This window comes from Limulus polyphemus, unplaced genomic scaffold (assembly GCF_000517525.1).
Source record: "Limulus polyphemus unplaced genomic scaffold, Limulus_polyphemus-2.1.2 Scaffold400, whole genome shotgun sequence".
Taxonomy (NCBI): Eukaryota; Metazoa; Arthropoda; class Merostomata; order Xiphosura; family Limulidae; genus Limulus; species Limulus polyphemus.
Genome location: NW_013666010.1, coordinates 401,947 through 421,782, shown reverse-complemented (window position 1 = coordinate 421,782; position 19,836 = coordinate 401,947). Strand labels below are relative to the sequence as shown.

Below are 19,836 nucleotides of genomic sequence, written 5' to 3'. Positions count from 1 at the left end.
ATTAATAATAGATACTCTCTTTTGGTGTGGTGCGTTGGTTATATTTATAGGCTGCAGAGGCTTTCTATAAAATTCAGATTACATAACAATACAAATTTAAGCATTTAGGTACACACATATATTGTTGATTTTTACACTCGAGAATCTTCTACAACTTTGGAGAATAGGCAGGAGTTTCGCAATATATATTTAACACTATAAGCTATGTATGTTTCTAAATATAAACTTAATCTAAACAAATGTTGATATTAAAATAACTATATAATAACAAATTAGTTACAATGTAGAATGTAGTATTTAAAAATACAATAGGCCTAATACTAATATCTTATGACAAGTATAATTAAGCACTGTAGTTACAGTTTAAATACTGACAGGTGACAGAGCATTAGAAATCAATAGATCTAAAATTTTTGATAAAAATCATGCTGTCTCTTGGGCAGTGACTTGTGGGAAAAAAAGATAGATCTGAAATACTATTTTGAATCCACAATAGACAAATTAAATGTAATGTGGGAAACAAAATCTGCAATTAGCATATTTTTTATTATAAATTTTAAGTCTTTTGGCAACAAACAATGCATGTTATTTGTTTCTTTAGTTTTTCTAATCACAGTGTTATTGGACTTTATTATAGTAATAAACTAACTTTTTGTTAAAATACATTAAGGTAGCCAAATTGCTGTTTCTCACACTGCAAATATTTTCAAGTCAAAACATTCTATGAACTATGTTTTAAGTGTTGTGTTCGAAAATTTGTTACAAATTAATCTTTTTGTTTTACAGTGACACAAATATTTCACGTGGTCTTAATCTAGAGAAATCTGGTTTTAGGATAAACACAAAATATTATGGTTTACAAAATTTGTGATTTTATTTTACCTTAGTAAGTCATCAACCACTTCAGAGAAATTTAGATTTTTTTTTATAAGTCTGAAATTTTAACAGATGTTCATGTTTGAATACTAAAACAATATGTTTCCCTTGAAAGTTATGGAGACATACCTGAACTAACTAAAGAATATTGATGTGATGTAAAATACAAAATGTATTTCTAATAATACCTAATATAGTTCATTAATGTTTATAGAATATACAATTTTTAAATATTTTTTGTATTCATTTTTGATGTCTTAGAGTTTTCCAGGAACATTTACCATATATAATCTTAACTGTTAGATACGATTAGAAGTTGCATCATAGTAACAAAGCACAAAAAGTTTTGCTTATACATTCTTAAAAGTTTAATGTTTTATCTTTATAAATATTTTATAACATTATCAAAAACTTTCCTCTGATAGAAGAAGAAAATGATAAAGTTTTCTCAGTTTCACATTATTTCCAGCTAGTAGTGATAATTTTTTATTGAAAAAATTGTGAATTAATTGATATTTTTAATGTTCTATATGTTTATGTATGTATTATGGTATTTAATTTTTCAATATTGTCTTGTTTTTTTACTACATTATAACACCATCACACTAATATTATGATGTAGAAAATGTTGCAACAAAATTTAAAATGTATTTTTTAGGCAGTGGTTTGGTTGAAAGACAATGTTAAACATACAAACGTATGCTATTCAAACAAGGCAGTTTTTGCATTAATTTTAAAATGTTTGAACAGTCCACTGAAGTATGCTTGTATGCATGACGTTATAGTTGTTTCATGGACTAGCCTACTTAACCATTAATAATATATTGTTTTTAAATATAAATATATGCATGTGTTATTTATACTTAGTAGTGTAAGATTATTTTCATTTAATTTCCTGAAATTGTTTCAGTTCAAGCTAAGTTCCAAAAATTGTTGGTGGTTTATAAGAAGGAAAACACTTATTTAACATTGTAGAAATCGATTTTTCAGCAAGTTAATTTCATGACGATAAAAATTTACCAGATTCTTTAAACTAAAAAGTTATTGTGATGAGAAACTTTTATTGTACAAAAGTTAAGTTGTTCAAGAGTTTATAAAAATACAATCACAGCCCCTTGTTATGAGTGAAATAATAATAAATATAAGTGATGTTTAAAGTAAAAAGTTTGTTTCACATTGAAATGCCTTTCAGATTTTATTTCTGTAAAAAACAACAATCACCTCAGCTTTAAAGGATGTTTGAAGAAATAATTTTCATCATATTTCTCCAAACATTTAACATTATTTTAACAAATTCACTTAAGTCACAAGGTATGTGGAATAGGTGTGTTGAGCTCTTCTATAGCTTTGTGAAAACCTTTTGTAAAAATATACTATTACCAATGTACTAAACGTTAATTAAAAAACTGTAATCATGAAACTATAGAAGTGAAACTTGGCAACCTACCTAGAAATAATTTATCATTTAATGGTTGTCTAGAGAGTAAATCATACCTAGATGTTAAAATTAATATGTTGATTTTTATTAAACTGGTCAATAAAACTAATTTATTATACCCAGAGGTTTGAACCAACATTGATGCTGTTTTTATAATGAGAGCTGGTTGTTTTAAACACTAGGTTGTGTTTATCTAGAGTAAATGTGAAGAGAGATAAATGTGTACTGATTTTGATAATATTCTATGACTGTAATTTGTCAGTAATAGTAAAAACGAAAAATGACAATTAATATATGATGTTTTAATCACTTGAAACATCAGTTTTATAGTTGTTTTTATAGCAAAATTGCTTTGAGCCATAAAAAATTAAAAATTAGGGACAGTCATTAAGGTATAATCAGTATTATTTCCACTGACTCTTATATGTGTAAAAGTTAAACTGATATAGGGATGAACATCAATAAGGAGAGACGTTGATGAAAAGAAGTGTTAGATGATAGGTAATGATACATTCTGAACAGTATGATGAGCTTCATCCACATATATGAGTGTGGAGGTGACACTCTAAACTGGTGATGGAATTTTTTGCTAGATGATGCAAAATATTGACTCCTTACTACTGCATTTTAAACTCTCACTGCTATCATGTTATGTTGTAGAGCTATGACTCCTGAAATTAATACAGTCTCTACTTTGTAACTTTATTTTTGAAATAAATAACTGAATGATCTGTGTGATTTGCTTCTAAGTTGTTAAAAGTTGACAGATTGGAATTTTCTAGCCTGTTACAAATTAATGCAGTTTTCGTTAATGACTTTGTTTTGCATTCAGGTCACCCACAGAAAAGATTTATATGCAGCAGAGACAACTGTAAAAGGTGAAATATCTTAATCTTTTCAGTGTATAAATATGTAACATGCTTTTTCTCAAAGTGTGGGTCAGAAACATATGGAACACATTAGTTGTGTACGATAATGAATGTTTTATCGTAATAATGTAGAAAAAATCAAGCATTGTTGATATATGTGAATATAATTCTTAATGTGTTTTTGTGTCGTGCTTTGTTATTTTAATTGTGTAAAGCTTATAGTAAAGTAATACTTAATATTTAAAAAAAAAAAATTACCAGATTAGAGAGAGTATTTAATCCTATCGTTGTGGGTCAAAGGTCATGTCATCACATTTGTTGACTTGCATTCAGAATTTTATTGAACAACTATTTTTATGAAATTTGGTCTATAAATAAATTTGATGTGAAATTGTATACTATAATTCAAATTTTAGTATTATACATTAGTTAATTTCTTAATTTAAAAGTAAATAAAAACAAACAAACATATATATCAATCTTTGTGTGTCACATGGTATGGTGAATGTAGCACTGGGTCAAATCAGATGTTTGTGATGTCCAAATACAAAGTCTATAGTTTCGGACAAGCTAGAATATAAAATAAGAACATCCCTTCTTTTCTATTTGCTGAGATATTGCCACGTTTACTGAATCAAACACAACAGCCTCACCCACCTCTTTCCATTCTTTGGAAACACTTCCTTAAGTATACCTGCTTCTGTCTGTGACATGTGAATAACCAATCGAAAGCTCAGAATGTCCCCCTAATGGCTTTTTCAGTATAATTGAAGTATGAGAGCTTCAAACTCGTTCTTTTCATATTAGATTCAAAGTTGGTAAGGTAAGTCTTTAGTGAGCTTGAAATTTCATATTTTTTTAGGCCCAAATACAGGTTATTTGCTAAGCTTGATTAATTATAGTGGAAATGTGTGGTACTGATATAGTAATTTATGCTTTTTGTTTATTTCAAATATATAACCTAAAAAAAATCATTTTGTTTCACATTCTCCATGTGTGAAACTTGATAAGGCATAGCAACCTATGGCAAGCAGCAAAGGAGTACCAAGTTTGTAACTAGAAGAGATAATTATTTGCTATACTTCTTTATTTACTGTTCTATTTTAAGAAACATAAGTTGAAGAACTTATTTGTAAATAGTAGTAATGTATATAAATATATAATTTATTATAACTAAATGGTGGCTGCATTTAACATAATTCTAGTCCGTTAAAACACAGCCAAGACAGGTCACTTTATAAAGGCCAGTCTTACATTCTTGGATACAGTACCATGAGTGTACCTGCACAACTTCTGTAATGTTAGCCAGGCATGGATGGAAGGTCAATATAATAAAAAATAATAAATATATAATGTTATGATATTTAAGCTATTTAGACTAAACAATTGTGTTTTTGTGTTATAATTTGTAGTCATTCTAGAATGAAAAAAGCAAAATTCCTATTTATTTCCTAATTTTTTATAGTGGTTATGAGATTAGTCAAATCTGTCGAACCCGTACAGAGATTCATTTAATGTAAAGTTTTTTCTTAAAAAATATATAATAATTATTTGGATGTTATAAAGATTTCACATGTGAAATTTGAAAATTTTATGTCGCATAAAAGTATTATCAATCTTAAAATCAAAATTACTTTGCATTTTGGATAATCAACATACGAAAAGAAAAAAGGCATGAGAAAAATATTACTTAAAAAATCTTAAAGCACAATAAAAAAAATCTGATATTTTGTGTGCAAAAGCCTTGTAATTTTTAATGATAATCTGCAAAATTTTGTGAATATAAACGTACTAATCTAAAAGTTATAGCATGAAAACTATAATATGCCCAAAATGGTTATGGAGTCAGTCCCAGGAACCGAGCCCATGCTGAAAGAATTAAAGATACCTAAAATATGTAGAAATTATAAGTTAAATGTTGTTGTTTTTTGTTATGTAAAACTGATTATACTTGTCACTTATTTTTACAGCAGAATGTGATGATTTTTTTTATAGGAATAGCAATGAATTATGAATTTTTCTTTAAAATTTTACCAGATCATTTTTTTATTACTGTAGAGAGACGACGAGTTCATCTTGTTGCACAAGACATAGATCTGTGTCTTCTGGAACAAATCTTGTTGGCGCTGAAGGAGAGGTTTTCTGAGGTTTGTTGGTCAGCCATTTTTACCACCTACTACTGTCTGACCCATTATAGAAATTGATTAACTGATGTGACTTTATTTGACAGAGAATATAATATGGGGTTGTTTAGACTTATTTGTGAGTATCAACTTGGTTTATCCTAAGATGCAGGATTTAAAATTATAATATTAAATATTATGACCTAAGTTATATATGTAAATAATTATAGAATGTGTTTACTGATTAAATTTGTTTCTTGCATATTATTTTGTGCCATGATAATACATCACTTTACTAAACTGTATTTTAAGTGATGTATTTTAAAGTTTGTCTTACAAGTGCCTTACAGGTGTTATATGGCATGTTTCAGGTACAAGTTTGTGAAGACACTATTGTTCAGACCCCACCTTGTCATCTGGTGAGAGTTCACAATGGCATATTTCTTACAGATGTTCTGTCAGAGACAGAAGCATGGGTAAAAGCTCTATCTCCATGTGTTCAGCCCAGCTCTTTGGTTTCTATAGTAACCAAGACTGATATTAATGAAAATGGCTATCCATCTACTGTAGCACTTCAGGCTAGAGCCCAGGCCATTGCCAACATGGCAAGAAATTGGAACATCACAATCTTTTTTATATTTTCTCCATACCAGGTGAGAAGTGTAAAACATTTAAATACTTAAATTTTAGATTATCTAACAGCAGACAGAATATCCCCTGCTGAATTATGAGTCATCTTGGCAACAGACAAATTGAAAATTATTAGTGCTACCTATTTGTTGTGATATCAACCATTTGAAAATAGTTTGTTAGAAATCTTATGCTTCCTTTTTCAAGAGATAGATGATAGATATCAAAGCAGTAAAAAAAAAAAATTATAGTAGAAATTGTAAACACTAATACTTCTTCTAAATTCTAACATTTGATTATAATTTTCACAGTATAGGTTTCCAGTAAAAGGAAAGGAATAATAGCAGTTAAATTTCACTTTATTTTATGCATTTACTTGAGAGACCTTTCATTCTAGAACTCATCAGGCCAGCAGGTCATTTAATTTAAGGTAGGTTGGCATGGTAGGAATTTAGGTTAGAAGTATACAACCAGAGACGGGGAGAACTTCTGTTTCTCTTCACCCCACTACATGATTAGAATTAAGTGGCCGGGGCTTTTAAGAATTAAATGCTTGCATGAGTAAAGGTCTTAACTGATAATTTTCTAAGTGACGAATTGACAAGCTGAGGGAAGAGCTGCGAGGAGTTGTGGGGAAGAAGAGAAAGAAGGAGAGCTTTGCTGAGTTGTATGTTGACTATGGAAGTTTCTTTCTGCGGGACTTGAGGGCTGGATGACCACGTGGCATCAGGCGTTTGACGAGCAGAGCAGGAATATGTAGATCGAGTATGTCCGTTGTTGACTAAAATGTTGAGATTAAACTGATTAAAGAATATTGGCTAGCATTTTAGGATAAGGATTTTACTACTTAAACATTAGCAGAGAACTATAGTGTTACATTTAACCTGAGATGGTCCTTTTCAGGGCTGGGATCTATGGATCTAAAGCATAAGGAAAAATTTTGTTGTGGGGGGAAATGGGAGTACCCCGAGAAAACTGGTAGAGTGCCGAATTTGTGCACCTGCTGCCTTCCTTTGATGTGGTAGCTGTTTCTCAGGCTCCCTCTTTGGTAACCCTGATTCCCCGTTACCCGTTACGACCATGGTAGGCACATAACCTACCATTAATTTAAGGTTGTACCTGAAGTATTTGAAATATTTACAAAATATTGATGACATCAAAGACAGTGAAATCAGAATGAATCTCTATCGCTTTTTTTTTATTATTTTTAGGCTTGAAATTTTAGTGAGATATCACAATGAAATTGTTATAAAATTCCATAATAACACTCAACTGTATTTTTAACATGAAAGACTCAAAAATAGTACTTTAGTTTTCATTAGTTCATTGTAGACTACTAAAGAGGTTTTTTAAGTATCGTAGTTAATTAAATTAACTGACTCATAACACTTAGAAAGGAATTATCAGCAATTTTTCCAGCAAACAAAACTTTGTGAGAAATTTGATGTAGTATTTAAAGTACTAAAGCCATGTTAGCTGGTCATTGTCAGAAGAGGTCCAAAAGACTTAGCTTTGATAGCTAAATATTTTTATTAATATCTGATTCTTATTTTTAATACATATACCTACATTTGGGCTCTTTTATACTTCTGAAGAGGTGATAAAACTTGTTATTGTAATATGTATTTCTGTAGAAATTCACTAAGTATCAGATTTAACAATAGCAATATATATGTAGTTAAGACACTTGACCTTGTTGCCCACATATTTATTGTTTTGCTGACTAAAAATATTTTGAAAATTAAATGAGTAAAAAAAGAAACTCATTTATTCAATTAAGTAAAATAAGTAAACTTTTAAAACTGTTGTTTTTAAAAAACGCTGTGGTATTTGTCTAAAATGCTGTAAAAATATACATATATTTTTTTACAATTTGCAAGAAATAGAAGTTTGGCTTTGTCATTGTAACTGACAAAATATTAAGAAATTAATAATGCTGAACTTCAAGTAGTTCTCTGAAATGAAATGAGTCTTCAGACTCATCATTACATGGACGACTGGCTTGCCTTTTCCCAGGCCCAGTCAGTCTCTCATACCTGATTCCTTCTTCAAGAAGCTGTTTGGGTTGGAGAAGTCCCTTCTAACTCGTACACAATATCTTATTCATTTAGGGGTTCTCTTCAATTCCCATCTCAGTTGGGACCGGCTTTCTCCACTTCGGCTCATGGATATAGAGCAGGCAGTCGTGAAGGCAGTACGTTCGCCTTCTTTCACTGTACAAGTGGTTCTATCTCTTTTGGGGACCTGGGCTTGCTTGGAAGCTCTCATTCCCTTAGGTCAGTGGATGCTTATTGACCAGTGGAACTTCTCTAACGATCCCTTGAATCATTCTATCACCCTCCCTCTTGGGATCAGGGACAACCTTGCATGGTGGCTCAACACAGAAATGACCACGGTGGGGGTTCCAATTCCTTTGCCTTGTCAAGATGCTCACCTGTTCACAGATGCTTCCCGGTTAGGTTAGGGAGCTTCCCTCGAATCCAGGGAGATTTCGGTGGGCAGTGGTCAGTCATGGCCTCTCTATCTTTACAGTGTGGGATTCTAGCTTTGGGTGAGTGAATGTAGTACTGTTTCAGAAATTAACATTTTCCTACACTGAAAATGTATTTTTGATAGGTACTTACCTCCTCTCACCCACTTCCCACCCTTCCTGTCAGTCTTGGAAAATATCTTGTTAAACTTCTTTATTGTCATAATGATGACTGAAGTCGATCTAGTAGACTACTGTTTGTTTAATAATGCTGTTGGAGAGTAATAACACCTACTTCTAAATCTTAATATTTCTTTGTAAGTTGCAAAATGCTGCAAACTTTGTTAAGGTATCCTTTAGGGTCATACAGTCATCCCTCTGAGTATGTCGAGCTTTAGAGCCCGATTGCACTCTCATGAGAAAGTTCTAACATTTTGTGTGCCAAAGTTCTATACATATTATATCACTGGATAAAAACAAGATTGTGCTCCATAACAACTCCAAACCTTATTATAGAGTTTGTTAAATTTTGAGCAAATGAGCTTTCGAGAACTTTAACCCCTTTTAATTGTAGTGAGTTGCACCGGTGACCTTTACAAAATAATTACTACTTTAGCTAAACCTTACGTTTTTTATCACTTTTATCATAGAATTTGAGAAAAATTGCAGACTGACAAATATTCTGTTTGGATTTATTTATTATTGTGTGATTATCTTATATAACTTTTATCTCTGTGTGGCATTCAATCATTTCATTAGATTTGTGCAAATTGTTTTAAATTGTTATAAAATGGCAATTGGAAATGCATAAGATAAGCATAATACTTTAGCAAGTATTAAGAGTTGTTGAAAAAAATTTTACAAGTCCCTTTTATCAAAACATTATAGCTTTTTTCGAGTAATAGAACAAACTCTGGCAAATTTTCTTAAATTTTGTTGCTACATCTTTTTAACCTGCAGAGCTCCTTTTAAATCAGCATTTTTTACTTGGCTTTCTGAATAATGGTACGGTTTCTGAGGTCTTGGGAATGTTTTTTTGATATCTTAATTGAGGTTGCCTCTGGCTTTTAACACATAAATAGGATTTTTTTTTCAGAAGATAAAGCTAGTTTTCTCTCAATACTAGTAAGTTATGAAACATTTCATATATCAATTTGTACTAAAAGTAACTTTTGTTATTATTTCTTTGATCTCATATTTTCTCAACTTTAACAAAGAAAAATATACCAAAATATGAATTATTTAAAGTCACTTTTCTAAATGTAAAAAAGGTATTATAATACAGTTAAATTTTATCTGTTTGTCAATAAGTATGACTTATAATTAGACAGGGGATCTTAAATATACAGGCAAATTATTCATATTGTATTAAAAGGTTAGAAAAAAGTTTTTGAGGGGGGATGTATTACTTAGATGGAAAATGTTCAAAAATAACCATCACGTCATGGAACAGCAAAGGTTAATAAGTAATCTCTTATTCCTTTTAAAATTGTTTAATTTTAATTTTTAGGCAATATCTCCAAGAACTTGTGAAGATATTAGCAAGAAGACTGCATACCTGCTTTTTGAAGAAAGCGACATTTTAAGTGGACAGATAATATATGTGTGAATCTCTTCAGTTTACAAGTAAACTGATGGCTTACTGTTATGTCTTTCATGTTACTAGTCTTAGTTAAAGACTGAAGCATGCAGTAATTGAAATACAGAGAAACTGAAACATTTAAAAAACTATTCTCCCAAAGTTGAAGTGCATATTCAAGAATAAAAATGGGCATTAGCATATTTTATACATATGACAATTGTGTGACTAAGCATAGCTAGCTGGTTTGTACGACCAGTCTTTAAGGTTATATCAGTACATAATGGTGTTTTTGAATATATTGTTTTCCTGAAAATGTCTAGGGATAATGTTTCAGTTTGTGCTGAAGTTTATTAGATTACTACAGGAACTGTGTTCCTCATTTACACGATCTGTCAATATTATATAGTGCAGTCTTTTCACAAAATTTCCATCTGTTGGGTATTGTTGCTTAATACTGCTAGATTGCATTTTCTTTGTAGAGGATGAAAATGCTTTTAGAAAACAGTCTTTAATTTTATTATTGTGATTGTGTTGTTTGTAATATGAATATGACCTTCTGAATTTGAAAATATCTGTAAAAGAAGAAAAAGTGCATTCATGGTCTTAGAAGAATATACTACATTTAAAATAACAACATCTTTATGGTTTCAGTTACCTGACACACCCCAATAAGAAGCTGCCAAATTTATGTTTTTACATTTGGACTAAAAAGATTGATTAGATTAATGTTTTTAATTTCTAATATGTAAATATTATCAAATCAAAGGTGCCACCAATTTTCATCATTTTTGGTTTTCTGCACAACTTTTTATGAAGCATTTTTAAAATGAAAAACAACTGGAAGGCAGATGCTGACTTCTTAACACTCTACTAATACTGGGAGCTTGACAGATCACTGTGTGCCATTCATTTGTACCTAGAAAGTGATAACAGCATGATAACTGTGAATTTGGAGATATGTTTTTCTGAAATAAATATGAAAATTCATGGGACTCTTAATTGGAATGTACTTGTAAAATTGTATGTTGTAACAACTATTTAAATGTTCAAACATATTGTGTAGCCTCCTATATCTGCTGTCCACATCTACGCACAAATGCACATGGGCATCAAATCATAAGTACAAAATGAAATAAACTTTAAATTAAAACTAACAAACTATAGTATTTTCTCAAAAGAAAAACAGGACCCTATTAATATCCTGCCTCAAAGCCAACATGCACAGAGAAAATAAAAGTACTTTTCTATATGGCCTCAAATAAATCCCTGCCATAAATGTAAAAAATGGCTTTGAATAAATCCTTGACTTTATTTTAATAACAATATTTTCTTTGCTGGATACAGCACAAGTACACTTAATATTAAAAAGTTATAAACTGGCTTTTTAACAGATTGAGGCTTCAAAAAAGATGACCAAATGTTGTTGCAAAATTGATTTTACCTTAAAAATTATTTGTAAACTTTTCGAAAATAAACATATATCTACCTGCTCAACTTTTTCTTACAGTGTGACAAGAACCACACCTATTTTTTAGTTAATTCAGTTATGGCATATAAATAAAAATAATACAACAGTAGAGAACAGGATGTTCTTCCAGTTTTACCTCTTTACCATTGTAAAATGTTCACTACTACCTCAGACACACCAATACGGCAAGTTGTTGTCTTTGATTTTTAGTGTAAAATCTCTCGTGTCGGTATAGTAATGATTTAACAATTTTGTTTGTTAATAATTTCATACTATTTATAATGATAAGGATGTCTCATTCATGAGTATCGGTAAATTACAATATTTTATAAGGAAACTCGAGAGAGAGAGAGCAGTACTGATTTTTCTCGTAAAATATCAAAAAATTTTTACATGAGTATGCGTTATATTTAAGTGTAAAACAGGAATTAATGTATTAATGAACAGTATCACTGATGAATAACTTAGAAATGTTTTGTTTAATAACTAGTAATTACATCATATTGTTGAGCAATGTTCTTTTAAAACCTTTTATTGTGAGATATGATTTTGAATTTAATTCAGTAGCAGTTGTGTCTTTAAATGTTCATAGCAACATACTGATGTACCATGTTTAATCATTGCTGAACACTTAAAATGCTGCTAAGACTGTATTATTTGAATTAGGAGTTCCAATTGCTATGTTAAGTTTCTCCCATTTTATTTACCGTTACTCCACTGTCAGTTTTCTTGCATAATTAATGATGTTAATCAGCTTACACTTTATCTGTATATGTATATATTTATATGTGTACATAGCATGCTTAAACAGTGTAAAATGTCTTACATTTCGGTATATATATGTGATAATTGTAATGAATGTATGTTCTATTTTGTACATTTTAAATTCTGTGTAACATATATATTACATTAATGCAATAAATCACCCTTGTAAGATGCACCAAATTAATTATATCTTATGTGGTTGAGTGAATTTAAAGTGTGTGATTTAGTTCTAAAACTAAAAGGTTTAGAATTTATGACATTTCAATAGATATTATATTGGTATGGTTTAATGTAATCAGGATGACATAAAAGTTTTGTTTTACTAACTTGTTCCAACTTCACTTACCATTGGGATAAATTGATAAATTCGCCTTCAGTTATTGTTGCCTGTCAGTGCTTGGATAACAAGTTTTATGTATTGTAAAATAAGCATATATTGTCATATAAAGTTATATGAATACATTTTTTAAAATTACAGAAGTATATAACAGTCATTTTGAATTTCTAGGTTATTTCATCTTTTGAAAGTATATTCTTTTATGGGAATAATTAGTTGCTGCTGCTCAAACAGTTATTGTAGTTTTGTGTTACTGTCAAAACTTGGCTACACCTTTTGAAAAAAACTATAATTTTTAGACAGACTATGTGTGTTACAAAAGTGATTTTTATGCAAAGAAATTTGCTGTGTTATATCCAGCAATCTGGTCTGCAAATTTTCCTGAAAATATGTAGAATGTCAGAATTTGCTTTGGAACTTTATGTGCAGTGTTTATCAATATTGTTTAATACTAAGTATCGATATTTAAATATATAAACCCTTTTGTTTCTTATTTAACCTTTCTCTGTGAAACCTATTTTTAATGATTCCTCCACTAATGATAGTTAAAATTATGTATGTTTCACACAGAATTGTGCTGTTTCAGATTTCACTGCACTCGCCTTGAAGATATATGGATATAACATCAGTTTTTGAAATTTCATTTCTGTCTGCTTAAATTCTGTATAAACAGGAATTACAAGTTTTTAGGATCTTGTGGGTTTGTGCCCCAGATTTTGAGTTGATGCAAAGTAGAATATGTATAATTCATTGCTTTTTAAACATCATAGGCCTGTAAAGCCCACTTCCATGTTATTACTACTACTAGCAGGAAATATTTGTTCAGTGCTATGACCTATGGTACATGTAAAGTTGTTGAACTTAATTCTATTCAAGTAGTAAATCTGGAAATCATGGCTTATTGTCTTACACACACACACACAAACAAAACTTATGAGAAAAGTTACCAAAGTTCAAATTATCACCAAAGTAATTTTCCATTTGACCTCCTATTTATGAGATAGGCTTGGTGTTCATGCACAATTAGGTGAACATGATTTTTATTGGCAAACTGAAGTTTTTGGCTATCGAAAAGGACTACAGCTCAAAAACTCAATGCTTACCTCCTGTGACATGATACTGTACTTAAGTTGAGTGTTTTGTTACATCCTACATCATTATATGGTACTTTAAAAATAACTGATAAGCATGTATGCAATTACACTGAAAAACAAATATACATTATTAATGTGTTTGTGGAGTAATTTGTCTTACTGATGGTTTTTAGAGTAAGATACAACAGCAAACTTTTGCGTGAAATATGTTTTACCATTGTACATACATTTACTTAAGTAAATTTAAATGTTTATTTTTTGATAACTGAAAATTATGAGGATTGCTAGATATCTTTATACATGTACTAAACAGAATTTTTTTTGCTATATTGTGGATTTATTATCTTAGTAATGACTGTAAATTGTTTCATATAAAAGTGTTTTTAAATGTTTTTATGTTGCATAATTGAAAATATAACGTTATTAGTATACATAAGAAATTTTCAGTATTTTGAAATGTATTCAGGTAGCAAATACAGTAAATCACACCATTGATGTAGTTGAGTTACAGATAACTGAATTTATTTTTAAGTCATATTCATGAACAAATGCTTAAAAAACATATGCATATTTGTATTTATTACTGCTTATATATTAAATGTTGTGCTTTTACTTTTATATGCAAAGTTTGTCTATCATAGTTAAAGGTTTTTATTGACAGTTAATTTGGTAACTTGTTACCTTTAATTGGTGATAGTATACTTTTAAAATGAAAACAGTATTATAGAACTAGATTTATAGATATGGTTAATCTTGATACACAAACAATTCTTTAAATGTGGTTACTGGCCATTTTCGTAATATCAGAGAAAACATGTTTGGTATTAATCATTAATATGTCATTATCTTTAACTGAAATTTATGAAGCACTTCATCTTGTCAGATTTCATTCATTTTATAAAAGTATTCAGGTCATTTAAAGTCAAGCAGAAATTACTATTGTGTTTAAGATATCATTGAAATTTTTTTTGTAAATCATCCTTTTTAGTTTAATTTTTTTCTGAAGTCAGCTAGATAACTAAAAAAAGTGTAAGTCATTAGATATTACTCAGTTATGTAATATGTACCTGGGCACTTAACCCTATTTTTATGCCACTGCAAATATCTATAGCTAGCAATTTAATTTTTTGATATTGTCATTATCTACATAATAAATGTATCAATAAAATGAACTGTAATTAATGAAAAAGCTCTTAGAAGTCAAAAAACCTTATTTATAATAAAGCAATTGATGTTGAACTTGTGGTGACTTTTTTTTTAATCAGTTAGTGTGATGTTATTGTTGTGTACTCATTTGAAAGGTTTCATCTGTTTCTTTTTTTTCCCTAAAAATTTACTATATTTCATCTTTTCTGAGTTTCCTGTCTTGTTTCTCATGACTTTCACAATAATGATTGTTTTGATGTCGTTTGTAAAAATAAAAAGATGCATTTATGTTGAACTCTTTTAGACATAGTAATTTTGATGTTGCATGTAATAAACTTCTTCATTCTTCATAACTTTGCCAACTCTTCCAATTCATAGCACCTTGTTCTGTTGAACAGTATTGCTAATGGAGAAACATTTCTTCAAACATTATGTATTTAAAGTAACTGCTGTGCTATATCTCTACAAGATAGCTGTCATGAATGTGGCTCACTTATAGTTACCAATATATTCTCCCAAACTTAGTATAATTATTTAATGTGAATCATGATGCTTTAATCTAAGTGGCATGACTGAAAGCAGAAGCATTGCTAGGCACTGGTACATGGGGGTCCATGTCCCGAATCTCTATTTGGTGTCTTGAAAAATCACTATTGTACTGAAATGCCAGAAATTCTTGTGCCTGTGAGCCCGAGCCCCAAATCTTTTAAGCACCTAGTGATGCTTCTGACTCAAAGGTTGATGAGAATACTTTTATTTGAGGTATCACAGAAAAGGTCTTAAAACACTTCTAGCTATTTCTTGTACCCACTATATTTGCACGTTTTCCATCTTATTGTTACTCGTTATACACTCTTTCAATATTTTATCTTGTGGTACTGCTATAAAAGAGTTACATTCACTATCAGAAACACCAGAGCATGTATATGATGCTTCACAAACTACTGATGCAGTTTTTACACATGAACACAAATACTCAAAAGTTCAGTCATTATGTTCCAACACACCATTATGCACCCATGCTGGGTATTAACATGACATATAATTGATATTATTTCCTGTATACTTGATAATGAAAAATAGAAATATTGACATGCCTTCAAAAATACTACAAAATTGTGTAAAGGCAAAGCATCTATGATGATGTATTACATCTGATCATTTTCATTAGTTATAGAAATAGGTCTTTATAATTCTTCAGTAAAATACAACTTTTATGATGGAGAATCCATTGAAAGTAAAAAATTGATCTTGATTTTACAAAATGTCTCTTTTTTGCCAAAAGAAGGAATGATGGTGACTGTGAGCTTTATGATGGTATCAGGCTAATTAGTGATGAAGATGAACTGTCACTAAAACCATCAGCATCTGATATGACACCAAAGAATCTATTCGAAGGATAACAGAAGACTCCACTGCCAAGGAATTTGAACCAAGAATAAGTAGGTATAAGAGAGAATCATTTGATTGAAAGTCCATGTGTATGTTTTGTGGAAGAAAGTCTCTTAAAAAAAAAAGAAGCCAACCAATGTACTGACATTTGAATATTGCCATTCCCTGGAAAATTGTGCAAAGGAAAAGAATGATGACTAGATGATCTGCAGGGCTAGTGAGTTCAGCAAACTGATGGCATTAGAGACATGGTACCACAAGCTATAGATATGACAACACTTCTGTCCAAGTACCACACTCACTTGTCCAAATATACTTTAAATGAGGATGTCCAGATGCCTGCACAAAACTTATCTGCCTCATGTGTGGAAAGAAGATGAGATATGAATTATTTGCAAAGAAGAAACTTGCAAATGATAAGCTACTCCTTACATATGATGCATTCATGTACCACTTGAAATGAGTTAACTACTAGTGCTTCATTTGGATGCATTCAGCAGTGTAGTACCTGCAACTTCCTAGGTCAGATGGTAATAGATGGGAGGTAAAGAATGAGTGTCTGGTTCCAGAATATTTGGAGACTTCTCCATCATCAGATGCTGTCTTGACCTTTTTTGAATATAAATGTAAAGCCAACTGGGTCTAAATAGTCAACTTTATCCATCCTGTAGTGTTTGTTCAATATCTAAACTTCATTATTTCACAGTAATGAGCAGGTTTGAAGTTACTTTTGAGTTTAGCCAAAGGTGTATTCCAAGTATGCATATGAGGTCTCTTTTTAGGTTCGATTTAAGTATACAAATTAATTTTTCTCCAATTTTTGTTCATATGAACCATAGCCTATTCAGCTTACACGTTCCTGAGTTATAGAAGTTGTAAATAACTTGGCCACATGTTTTCTATATTTACCCCTCCCCTTACTTATATTATGGAAGAGTGAAGAATCATTAAAAATCTTGGAGATATCCACAACTGAAAATGCTATAATATTAATTTGGTTATTGATGTAGTACTAGTACACACAGAAAAAAATTAACGTTCCTTACTAAAGAGGTATTTGTAACGCATAGGTTGCAAAAAAAGTGCTTGCCAAACTATACAATTTATATTTAGAACACAACTTTCCGGGTTTGCTCTTCAAATGTTACTTCATTTGCTCTAATATACTTCTGTGTGTCACGTTTTATTAAACTAGAATTAAGTCAATTACTTGTAAAGGGTACACAACGCAGTTTCAAATTAAAAGTTATGTCAGTTCCAGAGTATGTATTTCTTAGTTCGTCAGCATTTGTTTCATTTTACTTTAATCGATGAAAATTAAAATATTTCTTTAACACACACACACACTATATATGTATATATACAACCTGAGGTACCCGTCCTTTGTCCGAGTTATGAACTTTAAAAAATGTGGGGGTGAATGTTATGATAAATAACACAGAAATCCTAACTTTTACACAATTTATTCATAACGTATTATTACAGTATTCATTATTACCTCACCAAAAGTTTTGTATAAATTTTAATAACTCAATATGTATATACTTAAAACATGCTATACACTGTGTCATGGTCAGGGTGACTTTGTAGGAAGAGGGAGCGGCCAAGGTAGTAGTTAATTAATTGACGGTCATTGGCTACAGAAGGGTCTTACGGGCCGAACTTGAAAGGTCACGAGTCAAAGTAAGAAATGAGTATAACCCAAATGGCTCTTCATATCAGCCTTATGGTGGCTGTTGGAATAGAAACTTCAACTGAATTTATGTAGTACTGGAATAGTGGCGGACATTTTGTTATCATTGCATTCCCGAGATACATAAGACGTTTGTTCCCCCTCCCCAACCATTAACAATTAATGTAGATAATAGTTTTAAAGAATAAAAAAAAAACGAGTTTCCTTTTGTTCTGTTTATTTTTCTGGTAAATTAACATACAAAAATATCTATTGGGAAACCTGTCGGCTAAGTTATGCTTAATAAAACCTCATCGTAACTAGCAAAAAATTTCCATTCCGTCTAGTAAAGGCATTTGGTAAGTGGCGGATAAATTATTTAAGGAAGTCTTAATTTGGATAAAAGTACATTATTTAATCAGAAGGAATACGCAAAGTTACAAACGAATTGAAGTTTTTTTCGAATTCCAGAATAATTATTGGAATTATTTGATATGGAAAGATGAAATGCATGTGACTTCATTCAAAGTTAAAGATAAATATGTTTAAAAGTTTAGGAAAGCATTTCTGTATATTCTGTGTTAGATTATTGTATGAAAAACTTTACAAGGAAAGGGTGACTCAATATTTACACAACAAAATAAAATGATGTCACCACGTTTCCGGTCAGAAATGTCGTCACAGAGTATCGGTTTTGAATATTGGTGGCACTTTGTTTGCCTGTTAAAGCCCTATTTTTATAAAGTAAAAAAGTATAAATTCGAATTTTTGAAAAAAAAAAGGTTATAGTATCGTGACTAGCATGGCCAAGTGGTTAGGACGTTCGAATCCCCGTCTCACCAAACATGCTCGCCCTTTCAGCCGTGGGGCCGTTATAAAGTCACAATCAATCCCACTATTCGTTGGCGGTGGGTGGTAATGAATAGCTGTCTTTCCTCTTGTCTTTCACTGCTAAATTAGGAACGGCTAGCGCAGATAGCTTTCGTGTATCTTTGCGCGAAATTCAAAACAACAAACAAACGTATAGTATCGTTCAAAATTGAACCCGACCCTCCCAGATCTATAAGATATAAAACTCGATGTCGAAGAACAGATATCGTTAAAAACTTCTTTTGATCAGTAAGCTTGAACATTGTTTCCTCACTCACAGGTACGAGTAAACAAATTTTACAGCCAGTTCATAAAATACATGCATTGAGCAATACGAGTAAAAGTGAATTTGAATGTAGATTCAGCCAACAACAGGTCAGTTTAAGTTAATAGCTTGTTTTCAACAACAACTTGTTATTTTATGACATTCAAAGTAGAAGTGGCTAAACACAGAAAATAATTGATTGTGTGTATGCACATTTTCCAATCAGCACTTTGTTCATAAGTGTATATTTTTTACCCTTAAAAGAAGATAAGGCCGTTTTATTATGTAGCATAACTGGTTTAATATGTATGCAAATCAAAGTTTTTACATTCCCATAGGTATAGTTTCAACTGTTACGTGAAATAGTAGTATTGTAAAACAAAATACCCCCTATTTATCTAACTACCATGAAATACCCCTAATGATACACAAAAGTCTCGATTTATCGATCAAGCTCTTTCAGTATCCATAATTACTTCTACGGCTATCCCCAGGGCTTTCGTAACCATTCCCCCCCCCTCCAAAAAATGGACACCCGACCGTAATTCCTTAGCAGATGAGCCAAGTTTAGTCTTATTAGCATGTGTTCTCTTCTTCCTTATTGGTATTTAGATCTGTGAGTAGGGGGTATGAACACATTTCCAATCATGGTGCTCTCAGCATCCCGAGGGGGGGGGGGGAGCAGAAACACAATATTTGATGCTAGACTCTGAAAATTTTCTCTTAGAACTCCACCATTTTGGGTGACCTTCCGGGGGCGTTTTAGCTTCCTCTAGGAGGGGGATATGCCATATGGATAAGGACATCCAGAACCGTGGAAGGAGTTAGCTGGGCATTCA

At 31.0% G+C, this 19,836-nt stretch overlaps 1 protein-coding gene across 3 annotated transcripts in view; it reads left to right on the top strand.

Annotated features, from left to right (window-relative positions):
• Positions 1–14,891, top strand: part of LOC106457984 (isoprenoid synthase domain-containing protein-like) — a 43,014-nt gene extending 28,123 nt beyond the window's left edge. For all 3 annotated transcript variants that reach the window (XM_013917433.2, XM_022384086.1, XM_022384085.1), the window contains exons 7-10: positions 3,147–3,192; positions 5,242–5,330; positions 5,678–5,959; positions 9,917–14,891. In XM_013917433.2, the coding sequence (XP_013772887.1) occupies positions 3,147–3,192; positions 5,242–5,330; positions 5,678–5,959; positions 9,917–10,015 (516 nt within the window). In that variant the 3' untranslated portion in view covers positions 10,016–14,891. The remainder of the gene's footprint in view (positions 1–3,146; positions 3,193–5,241; positions 5,331–5,677; positions 5,960–9,916) is intronic.
• The last annotated feature ends 4,945 nt before the right edge of the window (positions 14,892–19,836 follow it).